At 36.2% G+C, this 20082-nt stretch overlaps 1 protein-coding gene across 1 annotated transcript in view; it reads left to right on the top strand.

Annotated features, from left to right (window-relative positions):
• Positions 1-20082, top strand: part of LOC149574807 (tubulin-tyrosine ligase) — a 118823-nt gene that overhangs the window by 58807 nt on the left and 39934 nt on the right. Inside the window, exon 10 of the mRNA XM_089814632.1 lies at positions 9815-9972. Coding sequence (XP_089670758.1) covers positions 9815-9972 — 158 coding nt within the window. The remainder of the gene's footprint in view (positions 1-9814; positions 9973-20082) is intronic.

Genomic DNA, 20082 nt, shown 5'->3' with positions numbered 1-20082 from the left:
ATTTGTTCAGCCTAAGGATAGAATTGGTGGCTCTAGAAAATCAAGTTAAAAAAAATCGGGTGAAAATAAGCTAAGTCTCTCCCATTGGCCTGAAAGTGTCCAAGGCTCAAAATTCTCGAAAAATCAAAATTGTTGGACAGTCCAAAAATTTGCTGAGGCGATCAAAAAAAGGGGGGTCCCCAAAATTTTGGGGCGATGGTGTGAAAACCTCACAACACCACCTAGATCATTTGACCCTTCTTGAAAAGCTAGTCTTGATTGAATTTGATAGTGAAAAGCTGTCCTACTTTGGCTCTGCATAGTGGCATAGTCCAATTGCTACACCCTTAATATTAGTGTATATAGGGTTATGAATAGTCAACTTGTGGCTATCTTAATCCTTAATTAATTCATGTTATCATTATTATATTATTATTGAGGTAGGTAGATCAGCCTAGGTGTTATGTAGGGTTGTGTCTATTCAACCTAAGCATAATTGGGTATATATAGGAGGTTGTGAGCCTTATTTCATCATCATATTGTGAAGTGTGTTCTCATTGGAGATATTTGGAAGTTGCCCTTTCAAAGTGGTCTATTACCCTTAGCTATTATCAAGTATTTATATAATATTTCATATTATTTCTTCTATTGTGGAAGTTATTTCATTACAAGTAGTATCAGAGCATGATCTTGGCACCATAGCACCATAGAGGCAAGATTTTCTCTCAACATTGGGGCGATTTTTGGAAGAGCATAACTTTCAGATTTTTAGTGAATTTTTCAAAGATTTTAAAAAGGTTTTTGAAAACTATATTAAAGAAGCTATAGTCCAAAATTTAGAGGAATTGGAGAAAATTTGAGCAAATTATTGCAGAATTACTAGTTCTACACAATCTATTGAGCTCACATATCTCTCACATCCTGCCAAATTGGAGTATAACTTGTATTGGATTTTTGAATCCATAGTAGAGGAGCTTATATTTCAAAGCTTGGAGAAATTGAAGCAAAAATAAGCAAGTTATTACAAAATTAGGAAAAATTGCTTTCAAGGCACCAAATTTGCCAATTTTTGATGATTTTTCCTAAGGGTATCTTGGCCCTAGTAAGTTACAGTAAAAAAAAAAAAAAAAAAAAGAGAATTTATATTTCAATTGTGTGATTTATTTCAAAAATATTGGTTTCCATCATGACAGGGCCTTCAACAAGAGGCAAAAAGAATGCTACCACACCAGGGAAATCTTCTGATCAAGATTGTGAAACAATAGACGATAGTAGTCCCAATGAGGAAATAAGTAAGTCCAAGGAAGAGGTTAAGAGGGATATGTGTGACCTACGAGGAGATATATTAGATATACGAAGCATGCTAGGCACCTATGTGAATGAAACAAGGAAGAAGCTCTCAAGCAATCAAGCTGAAACCTTCAAGTCGACTAATAATGACACAAATTTTATTAATCCTATGGGATCTAGGGATTTTTTCCAAAGGTGGATATGCGCAAATTTGATGGCAAGGATCTTCTAACATGGATAAATCAAATGGAGAATTTTTTTGAAGTATATCAAATCCAATATGGACAAAAGGTCATGACGGCTTCCTTATCTCTAGAACCAAATGAATTCATTTGGTATCGTTGGCTTTGTTACTCATAGGAGGAAAAAGGGTCTCACTGTATCATGGTCAATTTTAACTGAAGAACTCCAAGCACAATATAGCAATAGTGTGATAGAAAACTTCTTTAACCAACTTGCTAATCTTTAACAAATAGGATCAGTTAAGGATTATATTCAGAAATTCCAAAATCTATCCTTAAGAGTGGATACAATTACAGAGGAGAACTTGAATGATTTATTCTTGGGTGGTCTCATGGATCACATTCAACGTGAGGTATGCATGTTTTGTCCCAACTCAGTAAATGAGTCTTTTATATTGGCATGTAGGGTAGAGGAGAAGTTCTTGATTCCTAGAAAGCAAGGGGCTAATGTGACAAGAGAAAAAGGATATTCAACACCTTCTCTTCCTCAACCTACTAGGTTGACTCCACAACAAATTGATGAGAAAAGAGCAAAAGGGTTGTGTTTCAATTGTGATAGTTGAGGACATAAATGTAGTGAAAAGAAATTGTTCTACATTGAAGGTCCAAGTGAGGAAGAAGAGGATGAGCCCATATTAGAGGAGGATAGGGAGTTAGGTGAGGAATCACATGATTCTCAACCAATCATTTCTTGTCATGCACTTTCAAGTTTTAGTGCACCACAAACTCTCAAGGTAGTGGGTTTCTTAAAGAAGTAGAAAGTAACAATATTGATTGACTTAGGTAGTACTCATAATGTCATCAACAAAAAGTTGGCAACTCTTCTAAATTATTTTATATATCCAGCCCCAGATTTTCAGGTTTTGCTTGTAGATGGGGCCACAATTAGTTGTTCAGGGAAGTGTCATAGCATCAAATTATCCATAGGAGATTATCAACTTGATATCCCAATGTATGCAATATCCATGGGTGCAACATATATTCTTTTGGGAGTACACTAACTTACTACATTGGGAACAATTGAGATGAACTTCCAAGAACTATTCATGCGATTTCAATCAAAAGGAAAGGTAGTGGAGCTAAGGGGATTGAAGGCAAAATCTCCACAAATGGTAAGCTCTCACCAAATGCAAAAGCTTCTTAAGAAAGGTGCGGATGGATTTGTGGCCTAGCTATGTTCATTAGAAGTTTCTCAATCTAATGCTCTTACTCATCCAGATTTACAAGCAATAATTGATCGTTACTCAGTGATTCTTGGAGATATGCCTAAAGGATTTCCTCCTAAGTGGGATCATGACCATGCTATACAACTAGTTCCAGGGAGCTAGCCACCAAACATCAGGTCTTATAGGTACCCACACATACAAAAAGGTGAGAGAAAAAATTGTTGAGGAAATGCTAAAGGCAAGAATTTTCAAGCATAGCCAAAGTGCTTACTCCTCACTTGTTGTGATGGTGCGTAAGAAGGACAAAACTTGGCGCATGTGTCCAAATTATAGAGTACTCAACAAGTACACCATTAAAGATAAGTTTTCTATTCTAGTCATTGATGATCTTCTAGATGAATTAAATGGAGCTATGTATTTTACCAAGTTAGATCTTAGATGGGTTATCACCAAATTTGGATTAAGGGGGAAGATATTTGAAGACAACATTTCAAACTCATGAGGGTCATTATGAATTTTTAGTGATACCATTCGGTCTTACCGATGCACCATCTACATTCCAAATTTTGATGAATTCCCGTTTTAAGAAGTTCTTGAGAAAGTTTGTGTTAGTGTTTGATGATATATTAATTTATAGCAAGACTTGGGAAGAACATTTGCAGTATGTACATCAAGCATTACAGTTACTTGAAGATCATCAATTCTATGCTAAGCCATCCAAGTGTGCTTTTGGTCTTAAGGAGGTGGAGTATTTGGAACACATAGTTTCACATGAAGGAGTAAAGGTGGACCGTAACAAAATTAAGGCTATCATGGAATGGCCTATCCCAAAAACTATTAAGAAGCTGAGGGTTTTCTTGTGATTAACAGGATACTATAGAAGATTTGTGAAGAATTATGGTCGTAGAGCAACACCCCTTACCACTCTATTGAAGAAGGATTCTTTTCATTGGAATGAATATGTTAATGTATCATTTGAGCAATTGAAGAAGGCTACGTGTACAACTATAGTGCTTGCCACTCTAGACTTCACCAAGGAATTCATTGTGGAATGTGATGCTTCTGGAAATGGGATAGGAGCATATCTCATACAAGAAGGTTGGCCAATTGCTTTTGAGAGTTGTCAATTAAAAGGTAAAAATCAATTCAAACCTATTTACGAGAAGGAAATGCTAGCAATTCTTCATGCAGTTAAAAGATGAAGGTCTTATTTAATGGGTCGACACTTCAAGGTTAAGATAGATCATGATAGCCTAAAATATTTTTTGGAACAAATGACTATCGTTAGAAGAGCAACAAAAATGGGTCACTAAGATGTTGGGATATGACTTTGAAATTGTATACAAGAAAGGGAAGGAAAATATTGTGGCTGATGCACTTTCTAGGAAGGATGAAAACGATGACGCCTTATTATGTGCCTGTTGGTTCCCAAAACTGCAGATTGGAATCCTACCGGCCTTGCCTGCTCGATGCTGGGATATCCAACTAGTTAAGGCTAACTTGACGGGATCAATCAATGTGATCTAGATCCCCTGCGCTTCCGGCTCTGCAAGATCGAGGCGGGTGCACCTAATCTTGGATGAAACATTTAGATCCAAGACACTTAAAACAGATCAATCAGAGCACACACACAATAAATATTTTCCAAATGGCAAGAAATATAGGAAAACTTTAAACTTGAGATTTATGAACTGAGAACAAAAGTAAATGATGGAGACAACGTTTTAAAATGCAATATATGAATATATTAATTTCTCAAAGGCAAGAATTCAAGCAATTGCCAGCATATGGATTATGAATTAGGAGCAAAAGACCAGTGCCTAATTAGATGGGCAATAGAGTCAAAAATTATCAACTGAAACGTACAACTTTATGAAAACTAATATATCCAAATTATAGGTAATTTTAATATTCAGACATGAAGGATCAATTATTTAAATGCAATTTTAAATAAGTCTAAAATGCACTTTAACTCTTACAGAGACAAATTAGACATAAATATGGAAACAAATAAAATATTTCACAATATTTATGCTTATTGAATTTAAAATGCGATAATGATCCCGTCCACTTATCCTGAATATTAAAATATTTATAAAAAATAAATAAAAGACATTTATAAAGGACACAATTAATAACAAGTTAAACTCTAATGCAAATATATTAAATAAATTCTTCTTACAGATTTTGCCGGAAAATAAAAATTATATGTAGACATTCTTCATGGATGACCAATCTACAACAAATTTATCCAGATCGAATGAGATTTACTCAAAAATCCACAATCCAGTTGCTTGGTTCAATCACTCTTCTGCCGATGACAAAATAATATATCGTAAGACAGGCTAAGAAGAAGTTCAAGTATGGAAAGACGAATGTTGTGTCCCCTTTGATTTTCTCATTACATATTTATAAAAGACCTAAAGGCATTGGTTACTCTTTTAACAATCACACCCCTTCATAACAATTAATTGAATATTTAACCCTGAGATAATCTTGATTTAATATGGCTAAGAATTATATTGTTTTGCGTATTATTTTTTCTCTCTTCCTTTTTTTATAAAGGTCAACTGGGCTCAAATATTTCCTTCCCTGCGTACATGTCAATGCTTCTAGCATATCCAGACTTCGTCAAATGAATTCCGCTCACATTCCATCAAACCATGATTCTAGATTGGAAGTGCTTAATTGCTGAGGCATAGGAATGGCTCAATCTAAGGATTACCGCCTGCGACTTGTTCTTTGTTACTCCCATGCGATGCCAAAGGACACTATCAGATTGAATGCACGTTTCATACATGGGCTTTGTTCCAATTCGCATAGGTCTTTTGATTTCCCATGCACGTTCACTGTTTATATCCTCCCAGTAACATAACATTTGGCCCAGGCATTTCGTGACTCCAAACTATAAGGATTTTTTGTCGGTTTTAAATCATCTGTAGATGGTATTTTGTCATTATCTCTGCATTCCAGTGATACAAAAGGAAATATGAGTTTGTGCTGAGTCGTGATATGACTTCATTTGCAGATAGCCTTCAATCCTCTTCGATGCGAAAGAATGGAAGATTCCCTCACGTTCTTGGCAACTTCATTTTTAAAAAATTGCAAATAGTAGGAGTGCGAATCCCAGGCATAACTGACGCTGTGTGAGGGTGTTGTTTTTTCACATAAATTCCTTATTGAAAACAGTCAAAGGATCTCATTCCATCCTCGGGTTTCAACCACGTTCAGTGTGGTGATGCCTCTTATTTCTAGCCTGAACTTTCAGACGTGCTTCAGGACACTCCTGGAATGGGGTCTTTTATTCTCTCCAAATCTAAAATAGGACATTGCTTGGACGGAGACAAGGAAACAGTAATCCTGTGACTGAATCATTTCATAAGCAATTCTATATATTTGACAGAATGCCGTGGGTTGAGCTGCTTATTATGATCATCAAACAAATATCTTCAATCCTATGCCAACTCTGTCCAACACTCAAACCATTACATCGTCATTATTGCCATTAACGATTTGCTGCTAGATAATAAAATTGTTACTGAGGTGCTTTGTATAAGGGAAAATATCCAAGTGTGACATAGCTTTGGTCAAGACTAACTTCTTGACTTGACATCAACTCCTTTTTGTATACACATGCAACTTGGCTTCGCTTTTGATTAAATGACTTTACCATGCTTCAACCCTTTGCTTTGAATGTGGGAATCTTATGAATGTGAGCTCTGCCCTTACATTCTGGAAATGATCTCTGTATTTTAACGCATCTTGTAAAATGCATATACAGGGGTTGTATCTGTTTCTGATTTGCAAATAATGCTTTCAACATGGAAAAGTGGGAAGCCAAATAAAATCATGCATGACTTCACATAATTAATTCATCCTTCCAAGCGCATGACAAACAAAAGCTCCACACTTTTTATTTGTTTGTCACGAGGGAAACCAACTTGCTGATCAATACCACAAACAGTCAATGCCAACTGCGAATACACCTCAAGAAAATGCCAAAAATTTTAGAGTTCCATCAGTGCCCTTTCAATATTACAAGAAAATTGGGTGGTAGAAGCCAAAGAAAAGTGGAAAAATGATGTTGTAGCAAGTAATCTCATCCAACAAATAAAAAGTGACCCTAGTAGTTCAGATAAGTTTTGTTTAAAGGGGGATATTCTTTGGTATAAAGAGTGCCTGTATCTCTGCAAGAATTCCACTCTTAAACACAAGATTCTCAAAGAACTACATGAGTCCCCAATTGGTGGTCTTTTAGGATTTTTGAAGACATATCATTGGGTCAAGCAAGATTTTTTTTGGGTAGGGCTAAAAGGTGATGTTCAAATATTTGTGGTTGAATGTTTGGTTTGTCAAAGAAATAAGGGGGAAACAATTAAGACACCAGGTCTCTTGCAGCCTTTATCTATTCCTAGTCAAGGTTGGGAAGAGGTATCCATGGAGTTCACCACATGGCTTCTGAAGTTCACAATGTCATCACGGTAGTAGTTTATCACCTCACTAAATATGCACATTTCATTGCATTATCACATCCTTTTACAATAAGTATAGTGGCAAAAGTTTTCTTGGAGAATATCCAAAAGCTACATGGTACACCTAAGGTTATTATTAGTGATCGTGATCCTATCTTTACTAGTCACTTTTGGAAAGATTTATTCTCATGCTTGTGTACTCAATTGGCTCATATTTCTTCATACCATCCTCAATTAGATGGGCTAACTAAGGTTGTTAATAAATGTTTGGAAGGATATCTATGTTGTTTCACTTTAAAAAAAAATCTCAATGGGTAGATTGGCTAGCTCTTGTAGAATGGTGGTACAATACTTCTTTTCATAGCTCATCAAAAATGTCTCCATTTTTGGCACTTTATGGATGTCATCCCCCTTCCATCACATCATCATTAAAGGTGTCACCAAGAGTTCAAGTAGTAGAGGGCCACTTGCTTCATCAAAATAGGTGCTTTCAGGACTCAAGGAGAATTTAGCTATGGCACAAAATTGAATGAAACAACAAGTGGACCAACATCGTAGTGAAAGAAATTTTGAAGTTGGGAACTGGGTCTTCTTGAGATTGCAGCATTACAAACAAATCTCAATGAAGCAACAAAAAAAGAATAATAAGTTTTCTCCAAGATATTATGGAACATACCAAATCATGCAAAAGATTGGTAGTGTTGCCTATAAGTTTGAGTTGCCACCAATGACAAAGATACATCGAGTCTTTCATGTTTTTTGTTTGAAGAAGGTAATTGGGCAGAATATTCCTACTCAAACAATACTACTATAACTTGATGAAGAAGGAAGAATAATTTTGGAACCATAGTGCATTCTTCAAACACGTACGAAGAAGCTGAGGAACAAAACCCTAACTTAGTATCTCATCCGATGAAAGAACTTACTAGTTGAAGAGGCCACATGGGAGGATGAGGAGTTCATTCAAAAGAATCCACACTTGGTTAGCATTGAGGACAATGCTTCTTTCAAGATAGGGGGCATGCTACACCCTTAATATTGGTGTATATAGGGTTATGAATAGTCAACTTGTGGCTATCTTAATCCTTAATTAATTCATGTTATCATTATTATATTATTATTTAGGTAGGTAGGTCGGCCTAGGTGTTATTTAGGGTTGTGTCTATTCAACCTAAGCATAATTAGGTATATATAGGAGGTTGTGTGTCTTATTTCATCATCATATTGTGAAGTGTGTTCTCATTGGAGATATTTGGAGGTTGCCCTCTCAAAATGGCCTATTACTCTCAGCTATTATCAAGTATTTATATAATAATTCATATTATTTCTTCCATTGTGCAAGTTATTTCATTACACCAATCCTATGACTGCAGTGTTCTAGAATCTGATATGATTTTAGAAGGAGAATAATGCATGGTATGCATATACTAAAGAATCTTCATCCCACTAGTATGTTGATACCCCTCTTGGTGCCAAATAATAGATTATCTGAGAAATGATGAATGACACATCTATATTTGAGCAGTACAACCATTTCAGTGTATATAGTTGAGAGTGAGGAATGATTAGTTATTTACTTCAGACCATGGAATTGGCTTTGGCGGTGCCACCAGGATGGTTTTGGATCTGCCATATAGATTAATTTGTTTGGATAGTTGAGTTGCAACCTTTGTTGTCTAAGTGAAACATTAAATGGAATTCTCACCATTATGTTTATTAAAGGACAGCATTGAGATTAGTTAGGAATATTTTTCCTCTGTTCTGTCTTTGTGGATGCTCTCTTCTCCCCTTCTGCAAATTATAACCATTTCCATGACACATTTCTTTTGCATTGTGTAGTAATCTTCTTATGATTTCCATGAAAATTATTTTACTCCCTTCTATATTTAATCAGAGCAAGGGCTGCCAATGCACTCAAGAAAATACAATTGAAATCACAACAGACATTTAGTAGTTTCTTTGGAGCAACTTCATTCCATTCTACACACAGCTTCAGTGCGGTTAGTACCTTGCATTTTTGCTCATAAAATTCTACTAGTTACACTCCATCATCTGCTTGCAGAACTGCCATTACATGGTTGTCAAGGATAGCAAAAACTTTATAGAGCATGATTTGGATAATTTATATTTGGTCATAATTTCAATAATCATACCAAGACAATTAGATCACTGAGGGAACAAAACCACACAAACAGTATGAAGTGCACAGCACAAGGAAATAAAATACAAGCAATGAGGTCAGCTGATGTCTTGACTGTTGTGGCTACACATTGCATCTACCATTTTTACTAGTATATTTGCACATTGTTTTGAGTTCTATCATTCTTGAGACTATTTTCAAATCTTAGAAGAGTTGGGCCTTTATTAGAAAACATTCACATCATGAATGTGATAATCAATGGAGACATTCAAATGATGGGGTGACAACTGTAAGATTCTCCTATATTGGTTTTTTGATCTGTTGTATTTATTTTTATACTTGATATGTGCATGAGAAGATTGAATGATGTATCTTATCTTCATTTTTCAGAGATCAAGCATTGGAATGACTAAGGATTATAATGTTTCATAATTTAAACTATGCCCTTTTGCTTGTGGGATAAGGTACCAATTGTTGTGTGTATATGCTGACCACGTGCCATCTTTTATTCTTGTTCATGTGTAGCTGATGATATTAAAAAAGCAGATGTAGTGTGGACAAGCATGCAAATTGATGAGGAATTTAAGAAAATAGCAGGTCTGAAAGATCATCAATATGTTAATCAGTTTCCATTTGAAGCTTGTATTGTTATGAAGCACCACTTGGCACAGACTATTCAGCAGGTTCCTTCATTTCCACTCATTAACCCTGCTATTGATTTTATTTTTAATTAAAGGCTAACTGCACTCAGAGACTTCAATTCTTTGTTAAGTCTTTACTACTTTAATAAAGCCTATACTGGTGGTAAGTGCCCTGCAATAGCTAACACTTACCAAAGTTTATTTATCCAGCAGTATCGCTATGTGTACATTTTTGTGAAGTTTTATCTTTGATTTAGCCAATGTTGAAAAAAATGCAAAATAAAAACCATTTTATTGTTGACAATTTGGCTAAGGGTAGTTGTTAAGGTTGTCATTTATGGCAACATATCACTAATTTTTATATAGCACAAGTTTTGATTAAGTTTGATTAAGGTATACTTGGAAAATTGACTAAGTAGGAATACATGCTACATGCAACTTATTTTGTTCGGCGAGTTCACTGGAAGCACATGAAGTTATGCAAGCTTAGAGGAGGGAAGTACAAACATCATAGTACACATGTGCAAGCCCGTGGACAGAAATGTTAAGTTTGGATGAGTTATGGGTATTCTACCAGATACAGGTTTGACATGATAGAACATGGTAAACAATAGAGTATTGGCATTTTCGTTAAGGAATTGTTTTGTAAGACAAAATAATTACTTAATAAGGTTGGGATGACATCTTAGATGTTAACCCAAATGTGGCAGAACCTAGTTTGAAGATTTGGTAACGTGCAAGGCAGCACAAGATCAACTGAATTGAAGTTTTTGGTATAAAAGACTTATCTTTTTGTTTAGCAAAGTGTGGCATTGTATTGTATTGTTATAATGTTTGTATGCACACTTCGTATGATTGGTGTAGATGTGAATTTGATGTATAGATCAATGCAGTAGTTGTATGATTGTTTTTGTGAAGAGGAACTACAAGGACTGATCAGATATTGAAGATATCAGCAGTAGTCAAAGGTTTTTGTATCCATCTCTATAGTTGTATATGCTTGTTTGGGCAGTGGGCTCAACTTGCATTTTGTATTATAATCACAACTCCTAACATGGTTGTGGCTTCTAAAAATGCCTAGTCCTCTAACAAGGACATATACACTATACAGATGCAATAGACTCCTAATAGGGTCAAATATCTTTCACAAAATACTTTTGATTAGTGGATCATTTTGTGGGTACCATCCCCACCGGGGTTTTCCCTTGGCTAGGGTTTCCCTAGTTAACAAATAATGGTGTTATAAGTTTCATTAATTTATGCTTATGTTTATTTTTCAGTTTGATTATCTATTCAAGTTTAAAGATTATTAATGATATCCATAGTTGCGCAAAAGTTTGTGGAACACCGATTCACCCATCACCTCCCTCTCAGTATTCCCTATTTCTAACAATTGGTATCAGAGCGTCTTTGCTTAGGGAAGGCCTAACAACTTGAATGAGATCACCATGGATTTAGAATAATTGCAAGAGAATCTTGAGGAACTTGATACAATTATGGATGAAAGAAAAAAAAAATAGAAGGTCAAGCTTAAAGATGCACAAGATTTCATTCTGAAACTAAAAGAACAAATTGAGAGCACTAGAGTGAAAAAGGAGTTACATGAGCAGATCAAGGACCATGAATCAGCTTTCAGGGAAGGCCTAACAACTTGAACAAGATCACTATAGATTTCGAACAATTGTAAAAGAATCTTGCGGAAGCTCTTGAGGAACTTGATACAATTATAGATGAAAGAAAAAAAACTGAACGTCAAGCTTAGAGATGCACAAGATTTCATTCTGAAACTGAAAGAATAAATTGAGAGCACTAGAGTGAAAATGGAGTTACACGAGCAGATCAAGGACTATGAATTAGCTTCAAGCCTTAAGGAGAATGAGATTCTGAAACATAAACTTGGAATTACAAATTTGAAGATGAGTATGATAGAAGATGAGAAGAAAAGTCAATCAGATTTGAGATCTGAGAATGCAGATCTGAAATCTCAACTTAGTAAGGTGACATCTGAACTTGAGACTACAAAGTTACATTTTGTAGAACTAGAGAAATACAACATTATTGTTAAAGGAGAACTTACACAAACCATTTGACATCTTGAGAAGTTATATTCAAGCACTGAAAAAGCTTGATGAGCAAAGTATGGCACAGAGACCTATTGGAGACGAGACAAAATCTCAACTTTCTAAGGTGACATCTGAACTTGAGACTACAAAGTTACAGCTTGTAAAACTTGAGAAATACAACATTATTATTAGAGGAAAAATTACACAAACCAAGCAACATCTTGAGAAATTATATTCAAGCACTGAAAAACTTGATGAGCAAATTATGACATAAAGATCCGTTGGAGACAAGATAGGAAATTGGATATGTTGAAGGAGAATCATCTAAAGGGTCTGAAGTTACTAAAGAACAAGATCTTGTGAATCAACAAGCTAATCATCAAGCAAATAAGAGCAAAGAAGTACCTAATTAATCTTAACAATCTAAAGATACAAGGAGACAATTCAAGAGAAGATGTTTTGCGTGTAATCAGCTTGAACACATGAAGAAGGATTGCAGAGAGAAGTATTCTAAACCCTTTTCTGGTTATTGTTATAATTGCTTTATATATAATCATAGATCTAATGAATGTAGGAAATCTAGATTTGATAATAGTATGCATGAAAGGAGTAACCCTGCAGCTAGTAAATCATTGGGAGCAACAAATATTATCAGAAATGGAGTTATGTATTATAAGTGCAACACCTTTGGACATATTGCTAGAGATTGCATATTACAAGGCTAATCAATTTGGACTTAGATATGGAAACCAAGTTATGACATGTCAAATTTGCAACATCTTGGGTCATACATCAAGATTTTGTAGATTGAATAGTCTCAAAAATATGAGAACACCTAATGAGATCATAGAACATGAGAACACCTAATCCTAGAAGAAGCATGAACAAAAATGCAAGAAGCAATGAAAATGTGAAAGGGAAGCAAGTAGAAAATCTTGATATAAAACATTTGTTAGAGAAGGAACACCTGGAAATACAAATGTATGGGTTGAAAAGACAATATACATATGATAATATGATGGGAACCATACCAAGTAGTGAACCCCGCGCATCAACTTGAACAATCAATTTTACAAGCTTAAAACAAGGGATATTGCACCAGATAATCATTAGACCCCTTGATGTTGGAATTTAGTTCCGTGCAGTTAGTGGTAGCTTGGAATGTAATACGACTATCGTTAAGATCACAGAAAAAGTTATGCACATATGTGAGGTTGTAGAAGAATTGAAGCTTACGTGATTGAAGATCAACTTTTTGTATGTACATTCTTGCACATTTAATGTAGATCCGATTTTGCGAGGATTTGAAGGGTAAATCAAGTCATTTGGTCACCATTTGATCGATTGAGGAGAGTAGAGACCTAGCAAGAAGACTTCTAAGGAGATTTGGAGCTTTTGGAAGACATTTGAAGATTTTTTCTGTGGAAGCCCTAAAATGCGAATTAAAGGTATTTAATTGATTTGTGAGCTTGTTAATTGCTTTGAATTTGAAATTAGATTGTAGCAATGAGAACTCCAATTGTATGTGATGTTAGAAACAAACCTAGGTATAAATTCAAGAGACATCCTTTCATGCTTTTGGTAGAAGATCAGTTAGGAGCAATCTTCTCATATTCCAAATAGGGTTTTGCTTATAGAAGATGTTTGTGCATATATTCATTGTAAATTTTAATCTATTGGGGACAATGACATACATGAAGACATGAGTAACGTTTACAAGGACAATTGATCTACACACTAAGTCATGTTACAATGAGAAGTTAAGGCAATTACAAATCCAGAAGGTACGCCTTACTTATGAGAAGATGAAACCGCAGAAAGAGGGTCTAATGGAGTCAGTCAGACAAAAAGGTGGGGGCAGTAGCCAACAACAAAGAGCAGCTAAGAGCAAGAAGAGAAATTTGGAGGTTGAGAAAAGTAAAGAACATCAGGAGCCTCCAACAAAGAGACAAAATGCAGCACCATCAAGGGAGAGCATATTTGATGCTAGGAGCCAAGAGGTTAATACAAGTGGACAAAGGGTCGCGGTGAAGTTGAGCTCTGATTCGAAATCAAGTGGTTACAGTAACAGTACCAATTACTTTCCTCCCTCAGAGAACCAACATGGAGATGATATGACAGTCACTAGTGAAGAAGAGGATAGGCCAATTGATATTGAGGAAGTAAGCCAGGCGCTTGAGGCTGTTGGTGATGCTTTGCTAGTCGAACCAAATCCAGATTTGGGGAGATGCACTGCACTACTTTGTTTAAGGAAAATGCTTATGCCAAGAGGCGAGGTGGTGACTGTCCGAACAGTTGAAGATATTCAAGGGTTAGTGGAAAAGGAAGATAGTGAGAAATAGAAACAAATTGCAGAAATAGTGGCAAAGGTAACTAGGAGCGATGATGAGGGTCACCGAAAAGTTCAAATTGCTATACCAAAGGTTAGCAAGGTAGTGGATGAGATTGTAGCCCAGGAATATGAGATGGTAGAGCATGACTTGGGAAGAATCATCGATGACATGGAGTGTGAGGAGATCCAAGAAGGCATGGTTTCAATTAGAGAAAGGCTGAGGAAGGAAAACAAGAGGATTCTAAAGTTGGAGGCCAAAAATAATTATTGGACAAATTGCTAACCTATCCAACAGTTGTGTTAGGCAGCCCTTATGCAAGACAGCGGGAGCAACATAGAAGAGATATCGGCTCAACTGCACGAAATCAAAGATTGGACTAGTGATATAATTCAAGGTGGGCAAAATTTCTTGCCTTCCTTTATCTCGACATTCAGGTCATTGGTAGCTATTAGAGACAAATTCAGAACATTTAAAGGGGAGTGGAAGGATTTCGTTCTAGTCAAGGACTTGGCCATTCCCAAGCTATGGGTAGTTATTGGGCTACCTGAGAGATATATGGAGAGAACCAAATTGGTGGATGAAGGAGGAGGGAGTACAATGGAGTCTTGGTATGTTGCCTTGATCATCAGATTGAGGATACTTGAAGAGATACAAAATGAGAGTGCACAACACAACCCAGGCGTTGACACTTCCATTTCAACCATGATGAACGATGTTGGGGTTGCACTTGATTTTGTAGATATCAAAGAGGAGAATGTTAATGTGACAGAGTTTGGATTGAGATTGGATGAGTTGGGGAAGGTTGCCATTAGGAAGAAGCATTTGGGTACCCTTGCCTCCTTCAATGCCTTTATCGGATATGTGAAAGAGTATGAGAAGGATCATGAGAAGACACTGCAAGCAGTGAGCAACATGATGAACTCAGTTGAGCTCAAGATGAAGCACACTCCTTGCCCTCCCACGAAGAAAGTCAATGACAGGCTATCCAAGTTCATTGCCTTGGCTAAGAAGATGAAAGAAAAGGGTAGAATTATATTAGAGGATCATTTGATGTAAGCCCAAGTGGAAAATTCTCCTTTCTTCTTGGGTAGGAAAGGTGTTGGCTACCATTTTGGTGCCTTCTCATTGGTTGCCACTTTTCCTTTTCTTCATTGGTCCATTGATGAGGTGGTGTCTTCTCATTGGTTGATGGGGTGGCAACCCTAGTCAGGGTCTTTGGTATTTGATTCGGATTGTTGATTTTGCCTCTTAATCTCTACCGTTGGTTGTATTTTTGGCCCCTATATAGGCCATTTGTCCTCATTAGTAAAGGATTGAAGAAAATTGTTGCTTATATAATACCAAAATTGCTTCTCTTATCATTGTTGTGTCTTGCATGGTGATTAAGAACGCTTGGTGTTATTGCATGGTTTCTACTTGCAATAGTTAAAGTTAAATTCCATTGAAGTTGTTAAAGTAGATTTTATTTCAAGAAAGTTGTTAAGCAAGATTAAGAATAGATGGATGGTTGCATGGTGATATTAGTGGATGTTTGATAGGGATCCATTAACTAGGCCACTAGCATCCTAGCGGCTTGTTAGGAAGCCTTGTGTGGTAATCTAGTCTTTTTCCCCTTGAATCATTGCATTTATGGAGGTAGCGCTGTTGGCAAGCTTTCATTAGTTTTGATCCCTGTTCATCTGCTAATCTTTCCATTCATAGGAGTAGAAGTAAAGCAACAAGTAGTTTAGTAGTTGGAGTTTTGAAGAGAAAAGTTGGAAGTGAGATAAATTGGAAAAGTAAATTGAGGAAGTCAGGTCAATATACGTTGCAATGCTAGATTTCATCACCATCACAGCAAAAGTTCGACATCCTTGAAAGAACAACTTAAGCCCACCTACATGATCAACCAACAAATCACATTAATATAATTGAGTTAGTATCCACAAGTGTAAGGAACCTTGGAGTTTTCTCATGTTCTTCATGAGTATTTACTTTTCAAGAGAGGGTTGAGTGTTTGGTATTCTGTATCAAGTATTCAATTGCTATATGTTATGTAGTGGTATAAAACTGACATCAACAAGTAGGAGATATGCCAAAAATGATCACTAATGACCTAATTCATAAGTTGATGTTTGAGCAATGGGGGTAGTGTGCCTATTAATGAAAAGAAGGTTAAAAACTTGGTTGAGATCAACACTAAAGCAACTTGGGATGGAAGAGGCATGAGATTAGATCAGATCAAACATATAGATTTGGGATTGATAAGCAAGATCATTGGGTATAAGATGAACTATAGTTCTAGGCCTGATTCTGTATCAATTGGATTTATCGATGTTGCGTATAAGATGACTATTGAGAAGGAGAAGGTAAATATGTGTGAAATTTTGAAACAACTTTTGATTGATAACCTTGAGAGGATAAAGAAGGGAAAATACACACCTTTTAGGTTTGAATCATTGATAATTCATCTATTCTTCCGAGTCATGGGAAGATTCCCTGGTATGCCAAACTATGAATGGAACACTGACTAGTGCACAATGGAATTAATTACACAATACTTCAGAAAGCAACCTATCGAGATAATAATAGATGAAATTACCAAGACGGTGAAATCTTTTCAGTTAGAGATGAAAAAGAGATTTAGAATCCCTACATCAGTTGTAGAGAAGTACACGGATGAAACTTGCTTTATGGTTGAGAGAGATTTTACATGTATGGAGGTAGTGGAGCCTAGAGTAAAATATATTGATCCTATGGGTTATATGAGGTAACAAAATAGATGATTGATGGATATGCAAAATTAATTCTTGAATCAAAGAAAGATAAAGAGTGCCCTAGATGTGTACTTATGAAGAGTAGTACAATGAGGTAAGAAATCAGCTCTATAGCAAGGATATCAAGAAAAGAATGGACAAAAAGATTGATTAGATGCTTAAAGATTCAGGAATGACTAGAGAGGAATTTGAAGAAGCTAAGCAGATAGCAATTGAGATGAAGGCTAGTGGTCAGTCAAACATTCTTTTGGTAAAACCACTTGCAATTGATGCTACACCTAGTATCCTTGTAGCACTAGTAGCAACCATAGTCATAGTAGAGAAGTCACCATTAGAAGAGGGAGTGAAAATAACACATGTATAGTCTACTTCATCAGTACATACAAGAAGATCTACAAGGACCTCACCTGTAGAAAAACCATTAGTGGTCTTGAGGACAAAAATTAAGCAAGAGAAAGAAGAATCACCTAAAAGATCTAAGAGGGTGAAAGAAATGGCAGCTGGACCAGGCCCTAAGAAGAAACCAAATATTGAAGTTGTTTACAAAGGCAAGAAGAAAAACCAAGAGGAAATTAAGGATGCACCTACAAAGATACCTAAGATGAGAGGGTAGATATCTATGCCCCAAGACCAACCAAAGCCAATCAGTGGGGAAGAAGAGGAAGAACTAGAAATCTGAATTAGGAAGAATGAACAATTTGATCATTCAAGATGGTAATCTGGGATAGTCAAACAAAGTGTTATGATCTATACAACGTTACACCAATGTGGGTATGCGGTGGTGTGGGGGGATGTCAGGATGAGTTTCAGGGGCGGGAAAAAGAGGGCCTCAATTTGTGAACGGTGGGGGGATGTCGAGGGTGTAGAGGGGGGTGGGGGGGTGAGCGGGGGAGGTTGCACAGTATACATATATGACTTAAAATGCTAATTATGAAATGATACTTCAATATAACATACCAAATATAGTTGAACAATGAATATAGAAATTGAAATGCAATTCACGAACCATAAGTTCAAACTTGAAACTTGAAACTTGAAACTTCATAACCGATGACCATTGAGCTTAGTAACATACTCATAGTAAGTTGTAAAATAAATAACATTAAAGGTTTAAATATAATGATAATGATAAAATTAAATGACCAATGACCCTTCTTTTTTGGCTTTCTTTTAAAGATAAATGATCATGCACCATAAATGACCAATGACCCTTTTTTATTTGGTCTCTTCGATTAGGGTTCCCACATAAAAAGAACAATAATTAAAAAAAAAAAAAAGAATGACTTTTCAACATGTGCACCAGATGCACACCGCCCGTCCCTTGGAAGCACCCCTCATGCTCCTGTGCACTCGAGACACACTCACGTCCTATCTGAGTGCGCCAAACGGTGTGTCATTGCTTGGGCAGTGGTGGCGGAGTGCGGGTGCACAACATGGGACGTACGCACTCCCAGTGCAGCAAGGTTTTACTTCAAGTGCGCACACCCAACTAGCACTGGATCTATATGATCCTAATCAGAAGAGGCAGCTAGGAAATGCAGTTATTAGATATATGATAGATTTCAAACAAAATTTCATATATATTCATGGAAACATCCCAAATGAACTTTATGAGAGATTGGAAGCCAAAAAGAAGAGAGTTGCTGAAGAAGAGAGAAAGATAAGGTAAAATGCAGTTAGGAAAAAATATATATTAGATAATGAAGATCAGTTACAAGATATGTCGAAGAGATTGGAGGCTCACCTCAGGAAGAAGATAAGACCTATTCAGATTATGGGAGGTCTGTATGAGGAAGTCATTAAAGAGACTGAAGAAGCAGTACACAAAGTGTTTAGTGAATCTAATGTCTCATAGTCCAAGGTAGAGGAAATGAAAGCCGAGGACACCACCTTACCTACCAAGAACACAATTACTCAACAAGATGAGAGCATTTCTATTGATGGAATTCAGATTATTGTGATACATCAGAGGATCCCTTAAGGATCAATCAAAATTTCCTATTGGCAATTTGGTTAGTGATAATGTTACAGGTTACTTCATTAATGAGGGAGAAGAAGATGGGAAAGGTCACCAAGAAAAGAAATTAAGCTTTCAGCAAATTGTGGAAACACCATTTCTTTGATTTGTATACCAGCATTAGCACCTAGTTTTGAACGCAAACTCTAGTTTGCATGGACAAAGAAAAGAGGTTGATCAACACAACATTACAGTTACTGTTTTATCAGCACCAGTGCATCAGAAAGAGATACAAGTAGAGCAGAAGTCAGAAGAGAAGAAATAAGAAAAGAAAGAAGAAGAAAAGGAAGAGAAGAGGGAAGAAGAAAAGGAAGAGGAAAAGAAAGAGAAAGAGGAGAAAAATCACATGGATGAGCAGCCATCTCAGACTGAGGCTGAACAAAGTCAAGCATCAAAACAGAGGACAGAGGAATCAGGACAAAGAGCAGAGGAAGTCAGCAAAGACACTCAAATCACAGTCTTGAAGACACCTATAAAGGCGACTGGTACAGACTCAGGCAGTACTTCAAAATATCCATTTGAATCACTGATTGCAAATTTGTTAGTGAATGTTACTAATATGTCTACTTAAGATATAGATATTGAAAAGGACATTCAATTATTAGTTTTTTCAATTGGAAAGATAGCAGAAAAACAAGGTAAAATGAGCAAGAATGCACAAAATTGCTAGAATTGACTATTGAGAAATTACAAAGCACTTTATCTTTTCCTGAACAATTGACTGAGCAAAATATTGGGACGAAGGCAGAAAAGGTAATTGAAGAATTTGATAGTTATTATTCAACTGTTGAAGAGGCATTGAAGTTTATAGTTCAAGCAGATCATGATGTCAGACTTTTTTAATACAGTCTTTAACAACATTAAGAGTGATATGACAGTACTGGATACTTGCATTAGATGAGAAGGTTTATTTCAGAGGGAAAGAATTTGTATGTTGGTTGTGCCTTAGCACATAGGCACACCTTTGCTACCACCAGTGCTAT

Source organism: Cupressus sempervirens, chromosome 2 (assembly GCF_028749045.1).
Source record: "Cupressus sempervirens isolate cs-2001-9-10 chromosome 2, ASM2874904v1, whole genome shotgun sequence".
In the NCBI taxonomy this organism is placed as follows: Eukaryota; Viridiplantae; Streptophyta; class Pinopsida; order Cupressales; family Cupressaceae; genus Cupressus; species Cupressus sempervirens.
Note: the sequence above shows the minus strand (reverse complement) of the source record. Positions and strands in the feature narration are given on the sequence as shown.